General features: G+C 46.0%; 2 protein-coding genes across 3 annotated transcripts in view; one reads left to right on the top strand and one right to left on the bottom strand.

Moving 5' to 3' along the window:
* LOC147679418 (uncharacterized) overlaps positions 1–6526 on the bottom strand; it is a 177410-nt gene extending 170884 nt beyond the window's left edge. Inside the window, exons 1-5 of the mRNA XM_086942978.1 lie at positions 6441–6526; positions 6282–6338; positions 6096–6187; positions 5876–5971; positions 5131–5299 (exon numbers count right to left, since the gene is read on the bottom strand). Coding sequence (XP_086799104.1) covers positions 5131–5250 — 120 coding nt within the window. The 5' untranslated portion in view covers positions 5251–5299; positions 5876–5971; positions 6096–6187; positions 6282–6338; positions 6441–6526. The remainder of the gene's footprint in view (positions 1–5130; positions 5300–5875; positions 5972–6095; positions 6188–6281; positions 6339–6440) is intronic.
* MLXIP (MLX interacting protein) overlaps positions 1–23850 on the top strand; it is a 2166122-nt gene that overhangs the window by 726218 nt on the left and 1416054 nt on the right. The gene's annotated exons all lie outside the window — the stretch shown is intronic.

The following is a 23850-nucleotide window of genomic DNA, read 5'->3' as shown; positions in this document are numbered from 1 at the left end:
TGAAGGTCATTGCTATGTGTGGAGGTTAGAACTATTTGCAAGTGCTGTGCTTGGTGCAGGGGTGGTATGATGTGTTGCATGCTCATCCCTCTCATTCATATTTTCTGGTAACTGCAGTCATTCTAAAAATGTGCCCCCAGTACTCTAGATTCTGCTCTGCGTTCTCATCTGTGCATACTGCTTGCATTTGACCCTCCTCTGCCATCCCCCACACTTGCATGTCTGTCCTCCATCTGTCCAACTTCCGGCGGAGTGTTTGGGCCCAGTGTATGGGAATATGCCATTTTGCTAGGACTAGCCCTGGGAGTGCAAATGTGTGCCTTATGCCTGTTCCTTTTTTAGGTCTCGCTGGTGTTAGCAGCGCGTAGCGCTGCGTCCAGCGAAAGACCTATTGTTGTTGCTTTGCCGGGAATGGAGGACAGGGGATGGTTACGCGCTTTACCTCGGCGATTTCACCTCAAGGACGCGCTTCTGCTGGCCGGCTTGCATCACGTGTACAGCTGCTGCTCGGCGCCGTCGCTCTGCTACAGGCAATTTTTGTGGGCGTTCTTCCGAAGACGTGCTAGGCTATAGTTCATGTTAATTACTTTTCTTTTTTGTTTCAGACAATCGGCAATTGTGATTCGGCACCCGTTTTACTGGTGTAAGTCGCATTTACGTTAGATGTTAGCATTTCAGGTTTAAAGTGCTGGCTTATTCTATCACATACTTCATTTGCAAGCAGTTATAAACATGTGTTAGGGTCCAGTATGCAATCGGCAATTGGGCTTCGGCGCCCGTCTTACTGGCGTTCGTCAACTTTATGAAGGCGCATTTACATTAGGTGTTGGCCTTCTTTTACCACATACTTCACTCGCAAGCACGCTCATAAAGACACGTCAGCTTCCAGTATTTACAAAAAGTGCATACGTTAAACTGGCTCCAAGCATCATGCTGTGATAATTGGTTCCCTGCTCTGTCTGCTCTGTTGTTCACCACAAGTGTTACAGCTTTTGAAGAACTTGGGTGGTCGACTCGCTGGCGTCTTAGGTGCTTCGTGTTTTCGCAAACAATACTAAATGTACAGTTCCCTCACCCTCTCCTTACACACACACACACACACACACACACACTGCATGCCCCACTTTCACACATACAGCATGCCACACGCTTCATACATACAGCATGCCCCACTTACCGTGCGGGGTGGGTTTCCATAGGCCTTCTCTCTGCGGGCTTCAGCAGGCGGGGCTCCCTCAGCTCACAGGAGCCCCGGACACAGCCGCGCGCGCCATCCCTGCCCATGTTCCAGGCAAGGTTGGCAGCACGCATGCTCAGTAGATAAGCGTGTGTGCACGAGCAGCTATTGTGCCCTGCGCGTTCAGTTTCTCTCCCTGCCCACTTGTTTACAATATCGATTGCGAGTGCTTGTTGCTTTCCCTTTCCCAGCAGAATCTACGTGCATTTGAGCTTGTGTACGCATGCGCTTGCGACGGCCATGACTTTTTTTGTGTCTGAGTTCCTGTGTGTTTTTAGTCGGTTGGACTCTGTCATTAGAGTATCTCCGTATTAAAGTATCTTAGGAACCACGGTGAGTTTTGTGCTTGATACAACATTTCTTTTTCTGCTGAAGTTATTGGGTTTTCGGTGGAATGTTGTGACTGGCTTCAGGGCCCATGCAGTAATGGAATACGAGAAAGGGATCGTGACTGTGCACTCTTCAAGGATTCTTACAGCAAATTGCCCAGCCTTTGTATCGGCCGTAAATCTAAAGCCCCTCTCTATTCCCATGTCGCTGGATATCATCATTGCGTTTTTCTTTGCGGAAACACAAAATTCAACCCATTTAGACGATTAGAGTTTTCTGTGGTGCCAGCCATGCGGCGCTAGTGACAGACTTTGTATATAGTATTGAACTCCAGTACGGTCACGCGCACTCTGCTCCCTTTTATTTAGCTGGGCGCCGTGGAGGAGGGATGGGTGTAAGCAAGTGTAGGGGATAACTCTTTTTGGAGAGTAAGTTGCCCAGTGAGGTGTCCTGATGTTCATTGCGTTCTTTCCAATGAAAAGTCCACTGTGATAGATGTGGACACCTGGACAGCTGGCTGCAGATGGATATCATTGCTAGTGTTCAAGTTACTGGTAAGTCAGTGAGCGGAAAAGTATACAGACGCGATAAGGAGCATACATGACAAGCCTTTAAGAGTTTGCAGATGGCCCATCTTGCTGAAGCTTTTAATTATTAATGGTCGTTGCCCAAGAGATTAGACTACGATTTAGGGAAGGAGGGTTGCCAAAGTCATGCTGTTTGTGATGTTTAACCTTCAAAGGCAGTCTTCAGTAGAGCCCCTCAGAGTCCATCACCTGTCTTGGATTAATTTGTTGATTTCAAATGGAAACTCTGCCATCATGAGTTATGCATGACTTTCTATTAAAGACTCTGGCTGAATGACAATTATATTCTTGCCAGTTTCAGACCATTGCAAGCACTGGGCCCGGCAGAAGCTATAGCTCTTCAGTAACTAATTCTAATATTGTGTCTAATTTTAACTACAAACACCAATAAAAGACTCCATACTGACTCTGATTTGTAATGCAGCACCACAAATAAACTACTATGCTACTGTAATCATGCATCGTGTTTATTTAAATATTGTACATGTAAGTAGATAGGTGACATGGATCAAATTAACTGAGACATTTTAACCTGTGCTGTTAGCTTTCATAGACTGCGTGTGAGTAATTGTGCTATAAAAGTACTGAATATTTCTTTTACCTGGGACCCTTCCTTCTGGCTAATCTACCTTTGTGTTAAAGTACAATATTTATATGCAAATAAAGGTTTGGTTGCTAAGACAGAGCCTTTCATAAGCCTCAGCGGTGTAGGCAGTTAATCAATTGTTCATCAACTACATTATGCTTCATAACATTGTAAGCATCAGGAAGTCTAGCTAAAGCAATCTAGTTTTTTAATGCTGCTGCGCCTACTTCATCACACTGAGGGTGGAATTTTTTTCTGCTAATGCTGGTCAGTAAAAGTGAGCTCATTGTAACACAGGAAAAGGCAGCTGTGTGGCCCAAAACCATCTCCAAAACGCCTGGGTGCCAAAAGATCAATTTCACAGCCTCTATCCGACAGGTGCTCTTCTATTGCGACTTTCCAGATTAAAATATAAAAACATTTAGGCATTGAGGCAGAGTGCAGAAATCTATTTCAGCAGCTGTGGGGAATGAGTTCACCTGACAGCAGCTGACCTCAGACGTGAGGGTTATAGGTGTGGATTAAGAGAAGGATCAGAAATCATTCACATGGGTGCCAATCTAACCTCCTTGCTCCAGAGTGCAGATGAGCACTAGAATGAGCAGGCCATCAAATATCAGTCCTCTGAACTGTGCAATCCAGCGGCTGGGATCTTTTCCTAGGAAATTTCAAAGGTGGCTTTGCATCTATCAAACAATACCACTCAGTGCCACATAATTACATGCTACATAAATAATTACACTGTGCTCAACGCAACATACACTCCAAATACCACTCAGTGACACATAATTACACACTACATAATTACACTTTACTGAATGCAACACACACTCCACACAATACCACTCAGTGCCACATAATTATATGCTACATAATTACAATGCTTTTTTTGTAGGTATCAAGGACCCCCTGATATGGATAGGACTCCTGGGTCAGGGAAAACAATTTTTATGTAAGGGTATATACCCAGGCAGACTTACAGTACAAAGGCTGGCTATTTAGAAAAACATATTTATATAAGCATTAATAATAAAATTAGTGCAATGGACTGAAATGATATCAAAAAGGTAATTTTTAATTCCGATATAAAAATGAATAAATACATATAGCTTTGTATACACAATATACACGATAAAAACTCTTAATTCTTTATGTGGCCTTTCTTAAACACATATTAAGAAGTCATAACAATATAAAAAAAGGCTTTTTCCTTATTTTTATATATAAATATGTTTTTCTAAATAGCCAGTCTTTGTACTGTAAGTCTGCCTGGGTATATACCCTTACATAAAAAAACATAATTACAATGCAACATACACTCCAAACAATACCACTCAGTGCCACATAATTACACGCCCCACAATTACACTCTACTGAATACAGCATGCACTCCTCATAATACCATTCGTGCCACATTATTATATGCTACATAATTACACTGCGCTCAACGCAACATTCGCTCCAAATACCACTCAGTGCCACATAATTACCCGCCACATAATTACACTACACTCAATGCAACATACACTCCAAATACCACTCAGTGCCACATAATTACACGCCACATAATTACACTCTACTAAATGCAACACACACTCCACACAATACCTTTCAGTGCCACATAATTATATGCTACATAATTACACTGCACTCAATGCAACATACACTCCAAACAATACCACTCAGTGCCACATAATTACATGCCACATAATTACACTATCTATCGCCCTCATTTTATCTATCTATCGCCCTCCCTCTAGTTATCGCACTCACTTTATCGCATCACAACAGCGATAATCAGCACCACCACAGCATCACTCAGGGGCACCACTACATCACTATGCGCTACCACAACATCACTCAGCGCCACCACAACATCACTCAGCGCCACCACAGCATCAATCTGCAACCATTCAACAACAACTGGTTCAAATATGTTCTCTCAATGTTTCAAGCTTTGTGTCACAAAGTAAAGTTAATATTTTACTTCTGTTCTTGGATTTTCATCACAATAAAATACACTGAACATAATCTTCACTAAAGTTATTTACAAAAGTTTAAGCTATTGCCATTATAAATTACAATAACTTTATTTACGTATTCATTATTTTTTAAAAATTAAAAGCCATTGTTATTTGTAATATCAATACATCTAAGTCACGTAAATACAACACATATTGCATTACAAATGCTATAGGTGTCACATTTGCGAAAGTTATAACTATTGGCATTGTAAATGACAAAGCTATTAATTTCGCTATTTTCAAAACCAACACATAAATACAAAAATTGTCATGTACAATACCAATAGCTCAAACTTTCCTAATGCGAGACCTATTGCATTGCAAATGCTTGTTTCTGATGGATACATCTGCCAGTGGATTTCTCACCTTGTGAATATCCCCTGCGCCAGCAGCATTCGGAAATGTTTTGTAGCTCTCCACGCCGATGAGGACAACGTCACAGAAGCATGGCTCTGCTCGCGACTCCGCTGACGTCACCAGAGCCATAAGAGAGCCTCGTCGGCGTGATGACGTCAGTTCCCTTTATTCTCCAAAGCTGCAACCCAAAATAAATAATATAAAAAACATAAATTTTTTTGTCTCATATACATTTATGTAATATAAATTACTCAACATTCTAACCTTAACCCCAAATCAGGTCAGAAAGAAAGCGGGGGATGAAAGTCCCAACACACCCGACGTGAAATGTTTGTAAACGAGAAGAAAGTTAGATAATAATATATACTGCAAACAACACCCTTATGCACTTGGAACCCAAGATTCTAGGTACTCTAAACTGAAATCACCTTAAACACCATAGTTCAGTCGCAGCCATATAACCATCTGTCACACGTTGTCTATAAAGAATATAGTTCTCACTAGGTTCACTAAACTAAAGCCAAGCTAAAGTCAATGCTCTGCCACCTGGGACTCCAATTCTAACAGTCCTACTCATCTATCTTCAAGTCTTGTATGGTTGAATCGACTCGACAAACATGATTAAACATGATTATAGATCTTATTTCAAACTCCATGACACTTCATTATTTCTAATTCCATTCTCAACCTCCACCTATTCGTGGTAACATAACATTCTCCAATAAAATAGTCACACTATTGTACCCCGGCTCACCTGAAAGAAAACGCTTCTCACTATTAGTCTTATATCCTTGTAATCTTCAATCCATCATCACTCAGTACTTATGAGTCCCTTATATCTATTACAGTCCTGCAAGAAAAATGGACAATAGCCCCCTAAGGTAGGTCCTCATATCGGTAGCACCAAATCATACACCAAACTCCACAAGTTTACCTAACTAAAGGTCTTAATCGCATTGAGTAACCAGGCTCACCTCGAAAGAAATCTCAATATAAATCACTTGATAGTCAGTTATCCGACTCTGTACGCCCTCAATGTATAGAGGTCTCGAATTTGATTATGTTCCTGTAAGATAGAAAAGCAGAGTACCCCCTAATATCAGTATAACACCCACGGCACCGTTACAATCAACATACCATATTTCAATACTAAATCTCACCTCGGTATGGTAGCGTCTTCTTAGTCAAATTATTACTGGGATCCACGAGTACATGTTCTATAATAAAGATGTCGGGTAGAAAAACTGTAAACAACCATTCCTGTACTCCCACTGATTTATCCGTAAACTATCTAAGTTAAGAGTATAGCTGTCGCTTACCAACTCCCGTTGTAACTTTGCCGCACAAAGTCCAAGTTTCACCGAGTGTACAGCTCAAGTGCCATATTGCCCTTGCTTAAATCCACAAACCGCTGCGTGGGCGCCATCTTAAAATGTGTTTAAAGACGCTCCCATCATACGAAATACTCGTAAAATCTTATAGATAAACATCAACAAATCAATAATATGAACACTTTTATTTTAATGTTCTTATTAAATAAATTTGAGTTTAAGCCCAATATCTCGTAACACATTCTAATCACCCCGAAATTACAACCTCCTGTCTACTTGTACCGTACTTCGGTAATATTTGTTTCAATCTAAGATATTGAGGGTCACCGTTCATTTCTTCTCATAATAATCACTCCTCTAATTGGGAAAAGAATATGTATAACTAATTTAAAATAAAAATCGAAACTGTATCCACCCCACCTTAAGGCGGTATCGAACCAAGAACCTTGTCATCTGCCGGTAGAAATGTATTCGGCACTCCACATGCTCCTATACCTAGGAATGATGCTCCCGTCATAGTAGGTAAACATCCTTCAAGTCATCGGAACTAAAATGTATTTCTAAATACCATGTTTCATGACCATTGTCGATTCAACAATAATTTATATATAATCAATTATGTATTTTTCAACTATACTAATTCATATAAAGTGCAGACATAACAGGGAGGAGTTCCCGATTTCACTGCATATAGGTTAATTAACTCTTGAGATCCTAGTAGGAATAGCTAAAGCCCGATTCACGTGCTTAGCCCCAGAAATTGAACATCCTCAAATGTCCATTGATAGTAGATAAAACGAAATATCATTGCTCCCTATCAATCTACAGTGTCCTCAATATTCAGGGACTCTTGAGATCCTATTGTAGACATAGCTAAAGCCAGATTTTCGGGCATAGCCCCACAAATTGAACATCCTCAAATGTCCATTAATAGTAGATAAAACTAAATATCATCGCTCTCTATCAATCTATAGCAGAGGTCTTCAAACTTTTGGATGCCGAGACCCCCCTGTCAACATTTACAGGTGTAAGGACCCCCTCCCGACCAAAATTTCTAAACCTCTAGGCAGGGATACTGGAATCATGAGGCAGGTGAGTACCAAATTATGCGACAGGCTTGACTAAATTGTGTGAGTAGAAAATTTAAATAATGTTCTGTGTTGCTGCGTATTTTGGGATAGCATTGCTTTATTATTTAGAAATTTGTTAAACACAGTAACACTGAGGAAAGATTTCACCCCATCAGTACCAGTTTATAACCAAAATACAGCAATTGACATCAGAAAGATGTCTAGTCAACCTTTGTGAAGGGCCTCCCACTCCGCAGGAATACGCGTTGCCACATTAGAAGCTCACCTGTCCATGGCTGGGAGCAGCAAGGGTCCCTTCAAACCCTGGAGGTCTTGTGCAGAGTTAAGCAGTTTACCCATGCCCCTTTCCTCTCACCCCTTCCTTCCATCCCTCTCTTCTCTCCTCTCCCAAACCCGGATCCCTCTCTCACATTTCAGGCAGATGGTTATTAGCCCCAGGACACCTGTTGGTAACAGTAGTGCACTACAAATGTAAATAATAATAGGCAGAAGCATGGCATCCACTAGACCCGAACTTCGGGGGATTTAACACTCTAAGCCAGGGCTGGGCCTAGCACTGGTCGCACACGGTGCAACATTCTTTCCACCTTCTCCATAAATTCCCTCACTACCACTCACCAACAATACACCTCATCTCTCTTTAGCACCTGTCTGACAAAATACCCATAGTTTACTCACACTCACTTTTGTGATGTGAATGGTACATCTTCTGTGTACCAGGTACTTTAACCTTCTGCACTGTGTGGGTGACAAGAGTGCTCATGTGACTGCATGGAGAGCAATGCAACAGTGTGAGAGTAGGTTAAAAGGAGTGACTACAAGTTGAGTGAGGTGACCATATGAACTTGGGTTCGGCTGTAAGTGCAGAGTGGAACAAATTAGTGCATGGTTAGTGATGGCCTTGTTTGAGTGAGCTACAGATTGAGCAGTCAGGGGGTACAGGTGAGTGAAGTGTCACATGAGTGCAGGATGAGAAGTCTGCTCGTGTGACTGCAGGGTGAGGTACAGAGTGAACAATGCAAGCACATTTTTAGTGCAGAGTGATCACTGTGAGAGCAGGGTGAGCGGGTGAATGTTGTGAGTGCATGGTGATCAGTGTGAGTGCATGGTGATCAGTGTGAGTGCATGGTGATCAGTGTGAGTGCATGGTGATCAGTGTGAGTGCATGGTGATTAGTGTGAGTGCATGGTGATTAGTGTGAGTGCATTGTGATTAGTGTGAGTGCATTGTGATTAGTGTGAGTGCATTGTGTTTAGTGTGAGTGCATGGCGATGGCTGTGAGTGCATGGCGATGGCTGTGAGTGCATGGCGATGGCTGTGAGTGCATGGCGATGGCTGTGAGTGCATGGCGATGGCTGTGAGTGCATAGCGATGGCTGTGAGTGCCTGGCGATGGCTGTGAGGGCATAGCGATGGCTGTGAGTGCATGGCGATGGCTGTGAGTGCATGGCGATGGCTGTGAGTGCATGGCGATGGCTGTGAGTGCATGGTGATCAGTGCGAGTGCATGGTGAACAGTGCGAGTGCATTGTGATCACTGTGAGTGCAGGGTGAGCAGGTGAATGGTGTGAGTGCATTGTAATCATTGTGAGTGCATTGTGATTGCTTAATTATTTATCTCACTACTCTGACTAACGCTGCAGCGCGAGGGATATTTACTAGTTCTGGGACATTTTAAAGCCTCTGGGGGACTGCTGACACGGCGCTCAGTGTTACACAGACAGGAAAACTTTGAGGGCATTGTTTGCACGGCGCTCGATTTTCTCACGCTAATTGACATAGCGCGACCCTACTGCTAGCACAGACAGTCACCTGAGCCCCAGCCTAGCGTTTCTCCCCACACTGCCGCCATCTTACGCGTGTTGTTGTATGTTGTTGGTGCCTCAGAGCCTGACCCCCACAGCCCGCCCCGCCTCCCTGCTGACCCTCCATTCCACACCTCCCCCTCCTCCAACCATATATGACAGTAGCATTCTCGCGCAGCGGTCGCGCCCCAGTTGCGCCGAAGGTGCGCCAAAGGTAAGCCCGTCTACGCCCGTCCGTGCCAAGACCGCGCCCAGCGTCAGACCCCCTGGTTCCCGCAATGCCCAACCCACTCGCATCACTTACGATGCCACCACCCTCCTAGCCCTTAACCCCGGCCGTTCCCCCAACTGCGTCCAAGCCCCTCCTGGACACACCCATGGACCCTTCTCTTGCAACTCCTGCAAGTTCGACGGCACCAAAACCAACTCCTCATCCACCAACACCAAACAGAGACCTGACACCAACCACCTAAAATGCATCCTGCTCAACACCCGCTCGGTTCACAGACACTCCATCGACCTCTGGAATCTACTAGACACCATCTCTCCGGACGTCGCCTTCCTAACAGAAACATGGATGAATGCCTCTTCAGCCCCAGACATCACCATTGCCATCCCGGAAGGGTACAAGATCATCTGTAAGGACCGCATCAAGCAAACAGGAGGAGGCATCGCTATCGTCCATAAGAACTCCATCCGCATCTTAACCAGCTCAGACGTCAACCTTGCCAGCGCCGAACACCTCCACTTCCAGATCCACACCGACCCCAAGACCACACTCAGAGGCACCCTCCTCTACCGGCCCCCAGGACCCCGTGCACAATTCAGTGACAACATCATTGACTTTATCACCCCACACGCCCTCCCCTCCGAGGACTACATTCTATTGGGAGACCTCAATTTTCACCTGGAAAAGAGCAATGACAGCAGCGCCACCACCCTTCTGGACAATCTCGCCGACCTCGGACTCAAACAACTTGTCACTACCCCCACCCACATTGCAGGTCACACACTCGACCCAATCTTCACCTCCAGCAAACATGTCTCATTCAGTCACACCACAGCTCTTCATTGGACGGACCACAGCTGCGTTCACTTTATCTACAATAAGACCACAATCCACAACCATCCTCAACCCACCCTGCGAAGAAATTGGAACAAAATCACCATCGACCAGATCTCCTCATCGCTTCTTCAAAACCCCCCTGCCCACTCCTCAAACCCCGACCAAGCAGCCATTAACCTCACCCAATGGCTATCCAACAGCGCCGACATCCTAGCACCTTTGAAAAAACGTCAAATCAAACCAGGCAGCAAAAACGCCTCCTGGTTCAACGATGATCTTAAGAAATCAAAAAAACTCTGTCGCTCCCTCGAGAAGACCTGGAAAAAAGACCCAAACACCTGCACCAGGGACGCCTTCAAAAACGCCACCCGCATACACCACCAACTAATCCGGTCTGCCAAGAAAGCCGCATTCAAAGACCGACTAGACAACAACGCCCACAACAGCAAGAAATTATTCAACATCGTCAAAGAATTTACAAACCCATCAGCCAACTCCAACGATATCACCCCCTCCCAAGCCCTTTGCGACTCCCTAGCTTCCTTCTTCCACAACAAAATCGCAGACATCCACAACAGCTTCGACAACCGACCCGGAGACCAACCCACCCAACCTTCTGCAGGACCTTCACCCCCCTTGAACATCCTTAACAACTGGAACCCAATCTCCGCTGAGGACACCATCCGCCTGATGAACTCCATCCACTCTGGATCCCCAACTGACCCATGCCCTCACCACATCCTCAACAAAGCAGACTCCATCATAGCACCACACCTCCGAGATGTCATCAACTGCTCCCTCAACTCCGCCACCTTCCCGGAAAACTGGAAACACGCAGAACTCAGCGCCCTTCTGAAAAAACCCACAGCTGACCCCACCGAACTCAAAAACTACCGCCCCATCTCGCTTCTTCCATTCCCGGCCAAAGTCATCGAGAAAGCTGTCAACAACCAGCTCGCCGCCTTCCTCGAAACCAACAAATCCCTCGACTCCTCACAGTCCGGATTCCGAGCCAAACACAGCACTGAGACCGCACTCATCGCTGCAACAGACGACATTCGAACTCTACTGGACAAAGGAGACACAGTCGCCCTCATCCTCCTCGACCTCTCCGCTGCCTTCGACACAGTCTGTCATAGCACCCTTCTACAGCGCCTCAGAAACGTCGGAATCCAAGGAAAAGCACTGGAATGGATCACCTCGTTCCTTACCGGAAGAACCCAGAGAGTCCGCCTCCCACCATTCAAGTCAGAGGCTACTGAAGTCATTTGTGGCGTGCCACAAGGATCTTCACTCAGCCCCACCCTCTTCAACGTATACATGAGCACCCTTGCGGCCATCGCTCGCCAACACAACCTCAACATCATCTCCTACGCTGACGACACTCAGCTGATCCTCTCACTCACCAAAGACCCTAACACCGCCAAAACCAACTTACACGAAGGAATGAAAGAAGTAGCCGAGTGGATGAAGCACAGCCGTCTGAAACTGAACTCAGACAAAACAGAAGTCCTCATCTTAGGCACCTCCCCCTCCGCCTGGGATGACTCTTGGTGGCCAGAGGCCCTTGGAAAAGCACCCATCCCGACAGACCACGCACGGAACCTGGGCGTCATCCTGGACTCCTCACTCTCGATGACCAGAGAAGTCAACGCCGTTTCATCATCTTGCTTCAACATTCTTCGCATGCTCAAAAAAACATTTCGCTGGATCCCCACCGAAACTAGAAAAACGGTCACCCACGCACTGGTCACGAGCCGCCTGGACTACGGAAACACCCTATACGCCGGTACCACCGCAAAACTCCAGAAAAAACTCCAACGCATCCAGAACGCTTCAGCCAGGCTCATACTTGACATCCCGCGTAAAGAACACATCTCTGGTCACCTGAAAAACCTCCACTGGCTCCCCGTAAATAAGAGGATTACTTTCCGCCTACTAACCCACGCACACAAAGCACTTTACGAACTTGGACCCGAATGCCTCAACACACGACTATCCTTCTACACCCCCTCCCGTCAGCTACGATCCTCCAACCTAGCCCTTGCCACTGTACCTCGCATCAACAAAACCACCATGGGAGGTAGATCCTTCTCCTACCTGGCAGCTAAAACTTGGAACTCTCTTCCCACTCACCTTCACCTTACTCAGAACCACCTAGCATTCAGAAAGCAACTTAAAACTTGGATATTCGACAAGTAATTCCCCACCCTCCCTCAAGCGCCTTGAGACCCTATGGGTATGTAGCGCGCTATATAAATCTATTGACTTGACTTGACTTGACTTGACTTGACTTGACTTGAGTGCAGGTTGAACGAGCAAATGTTGTGAGTGCATTGTGATCGGTGTGAGTGCATTGTGATCAGTGTGAGTGCATTGTGATCACAATGCACACACAGTGATCACAATGCACTCACACTGATCACAATGCACTCACACTGATCACAATGCACTCACACCATTCACCCGCTCACCCTGCACTCACAGTGATCACAATGCACTCACACTGATCACTGTGAGTGCAGGGTGAGCGTGTGAATGGTGTGTGTGCATGGTGATCAGTGTGAGTGCATGGTGATCAGTGTGAGTGCATGGTGATCAGTGTGAGTGCATGCTGATCAGTGTGAGTGCATGCTGATCAGTGTGAGTGCATGGTGATCAGTGTGAGTGCATGCTGATCAGTGTGAGTGCATGCTGATCAGTGTGAGTGCATGCTGATCAGTGTGAGTGCATGCTGATCAGTGTGAGTGCATGCAGATCAGTGTGAGTGCATTGTGATCAGTGTGAGTGCATGGCGATGGCTGTGAGTGCATGGCGATGGCTGTGAGTGCATGGCGATGGCTGTGAGTGCATGGCGATGGCTGTGAGTGCATGGCAATCAGTGCGAGTGCATGGTGATCGCTGCGAGTGCAGGGTGAGCGTGAAAGTGAAGGCGAGAATTAGAAGTGAGTTGTCTGAAAGCAGGGTGCATTCCCAGAAACTTGAAGTGTTTGGTTTTAGATATAAGTTAAACTATTGCTATAATGGCATTAATCAGGGATTGAGGGTGGAGCAAATAAATAATGTGCTGATCCTGCAACAAACTTCCAGTCTTATGATTAGGTTTACCAGCTCATTATTTTGATGTCCCAGAAATAAGCAGTCACCTAAAGCTGTATTTTTAGCACTTATCTGGGAATACTTAGAACAGCAAATATAAATAGAAAGCACTTTTAATTGTGTCACTTTTAATTGTGCTCTAGGGCTGCCTCAATGATCCATGACTGAAAATTAAAGAGAACAAAGACAGAAAAGTCACATAACTAATTAATACATACTTTTTCATTTATAACTCTATTTAGTGTCAAGAGCAGGCATTTTCTTTTGGCTACCCAACTTTCTATTGCTTTTTATTAAATGCACTCTCACACTACAGCAAGAAGTGTAAAAATACAAATGTAAGGAATGGGCAGAGTGGGGGCCCAGGGGGTACTGGAACCATAAAAAACATTAAGCCTCTGTAACCAGTTTACAAAGGCATGTAAATATGCTAATGGTCTTTAAAGGCCTGTGAAAAACTGGGCCTGCCGGAGATAAGACTCCAGACACTTCCCAGCCGAGCCCCCAGCAGCTTGAGTGTCACTGCAGCAGCCCAGGCTGAGATACAGGATGGGGGCTGAAGCCCTGGAGGCCAGGGCAGACGTGTGATTGTGAATGCGTGACCCCTTTCACATCACTCCACGGCCCCCCTGGGGGTCGCGCCCCACAGTTTGAAGACCCCTGATCTATAGTATCCTCAGTGAATATAGTCAGAGCCCCTGATACCCAATCTTCAGGGATTCTGTTATTTCTTTACATAAATTATAAAGTAACATAGGACATCAATTCAAAAAACCATCACCAAAGGGAAAGTTGGAGAGAGGGTAAGGGGGATAGGAAGAATAGTCCAAAATTATCATAACATAATATTTTTCAGGGGATCAATACAGTTAGACTCTTATTGGCATCAGCTTAAAAACAATCACAATAATCATATTTGTGAATGATCTATTTACTAACAACAGATCATCCTTGAAAGTAACTCACATTCCTGGAGAATTAAGGGAAGCAAGTGGCCTTGATGTGTCTCCAGAGCTGGAACTTTCGCCTACATCTGATGCTCCTTCAAAGGATGTGGTCCTGTTACAGGGATTCTGCTCTGACACAGAACTGTGCATAGATACCTAGGATCTCAGTGAATTAGGTTGTGCCTAAACTCACCTTAGTACCCAAAATCCCCTACCAGACTAGCAATCAGTGTCACATTAGCTCTTCGCCCTATAGCAAAGAAACCAATGATTAGACAACCTAGAACATGCGACTTAGGACGATCTCAGGAATGGTGGAAAGTGAGAACACTCTTTGGTTATACGTTCATACCAGTCCACAACAGGAGTAAAATAGAGATACGGTAAGGTTAAAATGTTTATTTTAACGATGTGATCTCAAGAGCAGTATTTTAATCAACCTAAACATACATATGATTAAGAATAATACGGTCAGCATGGTTACAATTCCATAAAATACAAAAGGAGGAATCATATTACAATGATAGTGCAAGCAGGTGATAAAAGCGCCCATTTGAAGCACCCTCCCTATCTAGAAACTATGTATTATAAAACTATAGAAGGTCTCTTGAGCTTTTTTAGGAGGACCCTATTTACCTGTCCTCTCAGTAAGTGTAAATTACATCCTGATCGGTTAGTCTCTGCCTGCCTGGAATCTTCCAAGTGTCTTCAATTCTGACAAGTGTGCTATAATAAAGGCGCCAGAATTCTATTCGGCTTGCAGCTGCCAAATTGTTGTGTCTAGAATCTGTTACACGGACACGTCGATAAACAGACTTGCACGTTATGATAACTTTGGCGGCTCAGCATTCACTGTACAGACTGAGGGCACAATGTATGTCTAGAGATGTCGAAAAACAAACCCTTTCTCATGTATAGACCTTCGTGAAAGCTAACTCTTCAAAAACAGCTAAGCAGTGTTGTGTGCAAAAAAAACAGCAAAAGGTAGAATGTCGCTTAAACTCCTAATAAGCCATGCTAACTTAACATGCACGCAGAAAGAGGCCCATAAACCACACTACAGTTCCCTACCACACAGTAATAAAAAAGGCAGCAGAACTTTTAGATCTTCAGCTTCCCACTACTGTATTTAAATCTAACATTTTGAAAGAAGTTCTTCATTCGCCTTCTTCAGTAATAGAGCCTCTACTGCCTTTTAATGAGGCAATCACTGAGACTGTAATGGAGGTCTGGCGCAAGCCCTTTTCGGCTCCAGCAGTTTCTAAATCTGTTGCCAGGAGATACAGGGCGGTTCCAGTGGATCTGGACTTTTTAACATACCATCCTTCCTGAGAGCCTAGTGGTCCGAGCTGACTACTCAAAACTATCTTCTGGTGCCTTTCCACAAGTTCCAGCTGACAGGGAATCGAAGAAACTCGACCAGTCTGCTAAAAAAGTGTTTTGTTCGGCAAGCATGGCCCTAAAGTACACTAATGCAACCTGTCTTTTGGGTCTTTATATCCATGCTTTAATGGACTCTGCAAAACAACTTGCACCTAAGTTGTCTGAAGAAGACAGACAACATTATAATGAGGTTTTGCAAAATACTCAAGCCGCTGCTCGTCAGGTCATTCAAAGTGGTTTAGACACTGCTGACTCTGTCGCAAGAATCATGGGATCTTCTGTGGCTACTAGTAGGAGCGCATGGCTTTAAATCATCAGACTTCTCCCCAGATGTTCAGGCTACGCTTTTGTACCTCCCTTTTGATGGTTCTGGACTTTTTAGCTAAAAAGCGGATGCAGCTTGTGAAAGATTTAAAGACAGTAAAGCAACAGCCAAGTCTCTGGGTCTTCAGGCTCAGTCTAGAGGCTCCTCTTTCAGGAGGTACAGAGCTTTTGGGAGATCGTCCTTTCGGACCTACAGACAGCCTCTGCAGCAGCAACAGCAGCAGCAAAACACCTTATACAAATCCTACAGGGGCAAGAATCGAGTTCGCCCACGAGGCCGTCAGCCCTCCTCCTCCTATTCCTCTACTCCCCTCCTCTTACCACAGCAAACCAGCCCTAGATCCACCATTATGGATCATGCTGGTCCTGTGGTGGGGGTCGGCTTACTCATTTTCTTCAAGATTAGGAATCAGTCACCAGAGACCTTTGGATTCTCAATCTTGTAGAGAATGGGTATGCTCTTCCCTTTCGGGAATTCCCTTCAAATGACCCTCCTTGTCAAGGGTCTTGCTCGGAGAACCACCTTCTTCTCCTGCATCAAGAAGTGCTAACTTTAATGAAAAAGGGTGCGATAGAGGTGGTTCCAGAGCGGGAAAAGTGTCAGGGCTACTACTACTGGTATTTCCTGATTCCCAAGAAGGATGGCAGGATATGTCCAATCCTGGATCTCAGGATCTTGAACCTTTTTCTGAAACAGGAGAAGTTCAAGATGCTCACCCTTGCGCAATTTCTTCAAGCGTTGCAACAGGAAGATTGGATGGTGTTGATCGACTTGCAGGACGCGTATTTTCATATCCCGATCCTGAAGTCGCACAGGAAGTATCTCTGTTTTACGGTAGGGTCGCAAAATTATCAGTTTGTGGTCCTCCCGTTTGGACTTACTACTGCATCTCGAGACTTCACCAAGGTGATGGCAGTGGTGGCAGCCCATCTCAGGAGATAGGGGATTCCGGTTTCCCCTATTTGGACGACTGGCTGATCAAAGCAGAGTCGCCAGAGAAGGTGCTTCATCATCTGCAGGTTACAACTCCGCTGTTGTACAAATTGGGTTTCTCGATAAATGTACCCAAGTCTCACCTGGTGCCCTCTCAGCGCAACCTGTTCATAGGGGCAGTACAGGACACTTCTGTTTGTCGAGCATTCCCTCCTCCATAAAGGATTCTCACCATTCAGGAAATGATTCCCTTGTTTTACAACGGAGCGGTCGTTCCAGTCCTTAAGGTCCTTCACCTGCTCAGTCTGTTTGCTTCCTGCATTCTGTTGGTCAACCATGCACGCTGGCACATGAGGGCGCTCCAGTGGTGTCTCTGCAGGCAGTGGTATCAACACAACGGAGATCTCAGGGAGTCTGTGAGGATCTCCAGAGAAGCTGCGGCGGATCTGTCTTGGTGGAGCGTGGAGGGCAATCTGTCTCAAGGAAAGCCCTTCCATCTACCTTCATCGGTGGCCACAGTGATCACGGAGGCCTCCACTCTAGGGTGGGGTGCTCATCTGGGGGATCTGGAGATCAAGGGTCTTTGATGTCCAGAGGAAAGGTTGCTTCACATCAACTTTCTAGAGTTGCGGGCGATACGTTTGGCTCTCAAGGCCTTCCTCCCTTCCTTCACAGTCAGTCGGTTCAAGTCCTGACGGACAACACTACCGCGATGTGGTATGTCAAGAAACGGGGAGGAGTGGGGTCGCATTGTCTCTGCAGAGAGGCTCTGCGTCTCTGGTCCTGGGTTCGGGACCATCAGATTTGTCTGATGGCAAATCATCTGGCCGGAGTTTTGAACGTGCGTGCAGACAGTCTCAGTTGGCAGTTCTCTGCAGACCACGAATGGAGGCTTCTTCCGGAGGTGGTTCGTCATGTCTTCCGGACGTGGGGAACTCCTCGGTGGGCCTGTTTGCCATGCTCACTGCCTGTCATTCTGCAGTCCCCAGTATCCGTTGCAGGGAGCGTTGGGGGTCGCGTTTCAGTTGAGTTGGGGCTCACGACTCCTTTACACGTTTCCTCCCATACCCTTGATTCCTCGAGTTCTGAGGAAGATTTGCCAGGACCGGGCCTAAGTCATATTGATTGCCCCGGATTGGCCAAGAAGGGTGTGGTATACAGATATTCTCCACCTCTCCTCGTGCCCTCCGCTCAGTCTCCCCCTCAGGGCTTACCTCCTCTCGCAGTCGCAGTGGTAGGTTCTACACCCCACCTCCATAGCTTATACCTTTATGCCTGGAGATTGAAGGGGGCAACCTGAATTCTTTTTCTCCTCCTTCTGACATGGTGGATGTTATTTTGTCCGCCAGACGTCTCGCCACCAAGTCTATCTATTCCTATAGGTGGTCAAAATTTGTTCATTGGTGTGGGGAGAAGTCTATTGACCCTTTGAGGGCTTGCTTAGCCAACATCCTTCAATTTGCTCTTTCTCTAGCCCTGCAGGGCTTTGCTGTGGCTACTGTGAAGGGCTATTTATCGGCTTTGTCGGCGTTCCTTTGCTTGCCGGACCAGCCGTCTTTGTTTAAATCGCCCATTGTGTTACAATTCATTAAGGGCCTTACCAACAAATATCCGCCCACTCCATTTATTTTGCCTCAATGGGACTTAAATCTTGTCTTAACCTACTTGATGGGTTCTCCCTTCGAGCCCTTACACAAGTGTCCCTTGAGACTATTGTCTTTATTTATTTATTTATTTATTTGCGAGTTTTTATAGCGCTGTGAATAGACTCCCGAAGGAGTATCTCCGCGCTGTTGGCAACCAGTAATACAACTGACAGAGGAGCATTTCAATTAAAAAGAGAGTATTGTGAGGTTCAGGGTCCAGAAAATAAACAACTAAACTGAGCCAAACAGAAAAGTTTTCAGACATTTTCTGAATTGGAAGTGGTTATGACACTGTCTTAGTGAAAGTGGGAGGGAGTTCCAGAGATTAGGACCTACTACAGACAGGGCCCTACCACCTAGTCTGGATTTGGTTATCCTAGGAACATTCAGTAACAGCTGGTCACTGGATCTGAGGGAACGAATAGGGGCATAAGGAACAAACTTGCTGGCTAGATACTCTGGTCCCAATTGATTAAGTCCCTTATGGACTTTAAAAACTGTATTTCTTGATGCCATTACCTCGGCAAGCAGGGTAAGAGAGCTTCAAGCTCTGAGTTCAAAACCACCATTCTTGACTATTCTTGCTGATAGAATGGTTCTCAGGACCAGGGATGCTTTTCTGCTTAAGGTGGTAACTCCCTTCCATCTGGGGCAGTCCATTACCCTTCCTTCCTTCTATCCTCCCCCTCACCCTTCCAAGGAGGAGGAGCGTCTTCACCATTCGGACCCTAAGAGGGCGGTGAGTTTTTTCCTCAATAGGACTAGAGACTATTGTGTGGATGACCAGCTCTTTGTGGGCTTTGCTGGCTGCAGGAAAGGCAGAGCGGTGCACAAGCCCACACTTTCCACATGGATTGTCTTGTGCATCAAGATTTGTTACTCTTTGGCCGGTAAGGAACCTCCAGAGGGTTTAAGATCTCATTCTACCAGGGCAAAGTCTTCTACATCTGCTTTATCTAGAGGTGTTCCTGTTGAGGACATTTGTAGAGCGCCAACTTGGGCCTCCCTCCACACTTTCGCAAAGCATTACTGCTTACATTCCGAAGTGAGGAAGGACGGACACTTTGCGCGATCCGTCCTACAGAACTTTTTTGGTATAGAAGGGTGGACACCCTCCTCCGGGAGCGGGGAATGCTGTGGGACTCAATTCACAAGGTGAATAATCCACTGGCAGATGTATCCATCAGAAGAACAAGTAACTTACCTTCAGTAACGCCTTTTCTGGTGGATACAGCATCTACCAGTGGATTCCTCACTGACCCACCCGCCTCCCCGTAGTCCACCCTTGTATACCTGCAATGTTGATATTTTTTATCTGTTACTTTCAATTGAAGTGTTTAATTCTTTTTGCTTTACTGAATTGATTTCACACTAACCCTGGGCAAAGCACTATGCTACGCTCGCGTAGTTTGCGAAGTTTGCGCTACTTCGCACTACAAGAACTGATCATTGCACAATGCAAACAGGCGAACCGTAGGCTAGGGCAGCGGTCATTTTTTGCTTGCTCGCGGTCCTCAACGTTAAGTTGGCGACCACGAGCAAGCAAAATGACATCCCGGCGATACTTTTTCCTCGTTTGCAATCAGTAGCATCAAGTTGCCAATCGCGAGTGTGGAAAAGAAACCTCCTGGCATGATTCTCAACGCGGGGAGGTCAGGTTTCTCATTGCGAGTGGTCGCGTATGGTCGCGACCGCTCCAGATGAGAAACTACCAGTCCGCGTTGAGAAAGCTGCAGCTCGAGTAAAAATCTACTCGAGCAGCAGGAAACTACAGCTCGCACTGTGCAAGATGCTGTTTTCAATGATTGCACAGTGTGGACAAGCATCCGGCACTGTGCAATCATTGAAAATGGCATCTTTCACAGTGCGAACAGGGTACTAAGCAGTTCGTGTTGTTCTACGCGTAGCTCGCGTAGTGGAAAGTGCACTTGGCGTAGCTTCGCGTAGCGCTACTTTGCAAACTACGCCCAGCCCTATTTCACACTTTGTGTGTTGGTTTGAATACTATGTATACTGAATATATTTGTGTTGTTCCGTCCGTGTGCCTCGAAGGCACAGAAAAAAGGGCGGAACTGACGTCATCACGCCAACGAGGCTCTCTTATGGCTCTGGTGATGTCAGCGGAGTCGCGAGCGGAGCCATGCTTCTGTGACGTCGTCCTCGTCGGTGTGGAGAGCTACAAAAAATGTCCAAATGCTGCTGGTGCAGGGGCTATTCACAGGCTGAGGAATTCACAGGCAGATACTGTATCCACCAGAAAAAAGCGTTACCGAAGGTAAGTAACTTGTTCTTTGGGGTCGGGAGGACTCTTAGTAGACAATGTTTAATTGACGCCTCTATTCGGTCTGCTGTGGCTGTGCAGAGCATCTGGATTACCTGCCGCCACTACTGCTGCAGGTGGACGTATGTCCTGGTCATATGTAAGAACGTTGCCGGGTCTGTGCCACATCGGGGGCTATGCGAGGGGCGGGACAGTCTCTGAGGTGTCAAGTAGGTAGGTAATAGAACTGGGTCACCTGGACCTTGCTGGTCCTAACATTGCACCTTCTTTGCTTACCATGTTGTTTGCAGTTGCCAAGGCTTGTTGGTGCTCCCGACAGACACCGACCCCTCAACTTTAGACATCTGACGTGGGACAGCTTGTGAACAGCTCTTGATCTTCTGCTGCATAGCCTGGTCCTCACAGCTGCTGTCAGAATCGGCACTCCTCAGGATCCTGATGATGCAAAATTGGGTCCACCTCCCGACATCCCCAAACTCTGACTGATAGTTTACAGAGTATTAGGGTGGTCAGGCGAGGAATAGGAAAGGGTAGGGACAGCGCGGGGATGAGAACCTGGAACACAAAAGTAACATAGAGCAAATACAATCTACTCTCAAATGCTCTCACTATTGGACGTTGCATACCTTGTCTATCAACTGAATCCGCATACTCTATGTAGACCTTCCATCATAACAGAGCACTCCAACTGACAATAATCTAATGCACAAAAGAACAGAAGTTAATGTGAGACAAACTCATACAGACTTCCACTCTTATATAACTCTTGTATTATTCATACTGGCTCACCGGTTCTATGGGGGAAAATGTTCTCAAAATATATAAAAATAAATGCCAGGATGCAATTTCTTGTTGCAAGTACCATTCAGAGTAATGTTAATGCATCCCTTATGGCATGAGACAAAAGTAATGATAAACAACGGCTGGGCTTCCACGGTGTAGTATACCGCAGCCTCAGTCCTTATTGCCAACAAAGTAGTTTTCGAAAATATAAATGGTCGGGCAAACGCGGTTACGTCTCCGCCGCCCTCGCAAACTAGTTCAACAAAGAAAATAGAAAAGCTTCCACGGTATTAGTACAACCGCCGCCTAATTGTTATAGACTGTCTATCTAGAACTCAGATCCCAAATACTATTCAAAAAGCGCACACGCGCTACAAGGTTAAATCCTCAGTGATTCACTGGTGCAAGGGACTTGGGCGTCCGCGGTTACGTCACCGCCGCCCAGTCTGTAATTAGATCCCCAAGTAAATTATCAAAAAGGCACAGCCGCGCCACAAGTTAAATCGCTTGAGTCTAGCGATACCCAGGATCATGCCAAACAATAGAAGTTGAAGGCGTCCGCGGCGATCCTTTCAACCGCCGCCTCTTTCGGAATTGGACTCACCCCGCCTTTAGGATCGGAACTCAGAAACGGCCTCTCTGCACGGCAACCTCCGGAAAATAAATCACTTCGGCAACAGAATTACGCATGATTGCGTGAGCGCCATGCGTTGTTTTAAAACCACTCACCTGTCCTCCCATGGCCTTCTGGGAGTTGTAGTCTTGGTAGGCACAACTTCCCTGGGCGGACTCAGGAGCGGTTCCTGACAGCTGCAGCTCCAAGTTCACCATGAACTCTCCTGCAGCACCCGACATCGGTGGGCATTCCTCTTCCGTGCCTCTTGATCACTTCCAAATGGCATAGACTCTGTCCCCTCTGCTTTCAGGTACTTCTTGACTTGAATCCACCTTTGGATTCCACTGGACACTTTCACCTTCTCAAGCAGCTGCATCTTCCTGAAGTCCTCCATTGGGTTCGATGGCGGTTTCCAACGCCACTTCAGACCTATGCACCTGGTTCCCCTGGAGCAGGTATCCTGGTTCCTTAGGTATTCACGGGTGGGGGGGGCTCTCCAACCTTCTGTCTTCCACGGGGTTTCTTCAGGGTCCACAGGGATGTACCCATTGACTTGCTTTGATCCTGTGGTCATTTTCCCACTCTGCGCACGGCCTCCGTTGGGCTTCTGGTTACTTGCCTTGGGTGGTTCCTTGGGTCCCCGGCACTTCTACGTCTACTGGGTATAATCTTGACTTAAGTCGTGGTTCGCGTACCACTATTTCAGTATATGGTTTGGTGTCCCCCTTCTGACCACTGTATATTATGTGCTACTTCCCTGTTTCTGTTAAAATGTATTGTGTGTATCTCCGGCTAGGATATACCTGTATGTGTTTGTGAGTGTTATATAACAAATATATATTTTTATAAATACACTGAGTTGTTCCTCTTCACTTAATCCATATCAATAAGATTATGTTCTGGTGAAACAAGCTGCTTTACACTCATTCTGGACTAAGCCTGAAAGCTGCTCTCCATAGCTACCACTTAGAGAGCTTTCTAAGGTTGTCTGAGACCACAGAAATCACCATACAGGTTGTCATGATTGGTGCAAGGTGCCCACTTATATAGGTTTACACCATATACCAAGCCAGCTTCTCACAATTACTACATGAGCACCCTGTCTGCATAAATAAGTCTGGCCTCTGTATTACTTCACAAATCAATGGAGACCCCTCACATTCCATTTTATAAATTTATATTGTCCCATATTTCTTTTAACCATAGCCAGCCCTGCCCGGCCTTGCCTGCCCTTTGTTGCGTCACTGTTGCTGCCATCAATAAACACGATCACTTGAAACATCCCTCCCCCTGGGTAAACATTATACCAACAGTACGTGCAGTCCCATCTATTCTTCACCGCCCTTGTACCCTCCCAGGTCCTCAAACCCCCAGAACTCCTCAAACCGATCGATGGTGAATAACCAGTCAAACCTGGCTGTAAAA

The sequence above is a fragment of the Lissotriton vulgaris genome, chromosome 11 (assembly GCF_964263255.1).
Source record: "Lissotriton vulgaris chromosome 11, aLisVul1.2, whole genome shotgun sequence".
NCBI classification, from domain to species: Eukaryota; Metazoa; Chordata; class Amphibia; order Caudata; family Salamandridae; genus Lissotriton; species Lissotriton vulgaris.
The sequence above is the reverse complement of the archived record's forward strand: the minus strand, read 5'-3'. Positions and strand labels throughout refer to the sequence as shown.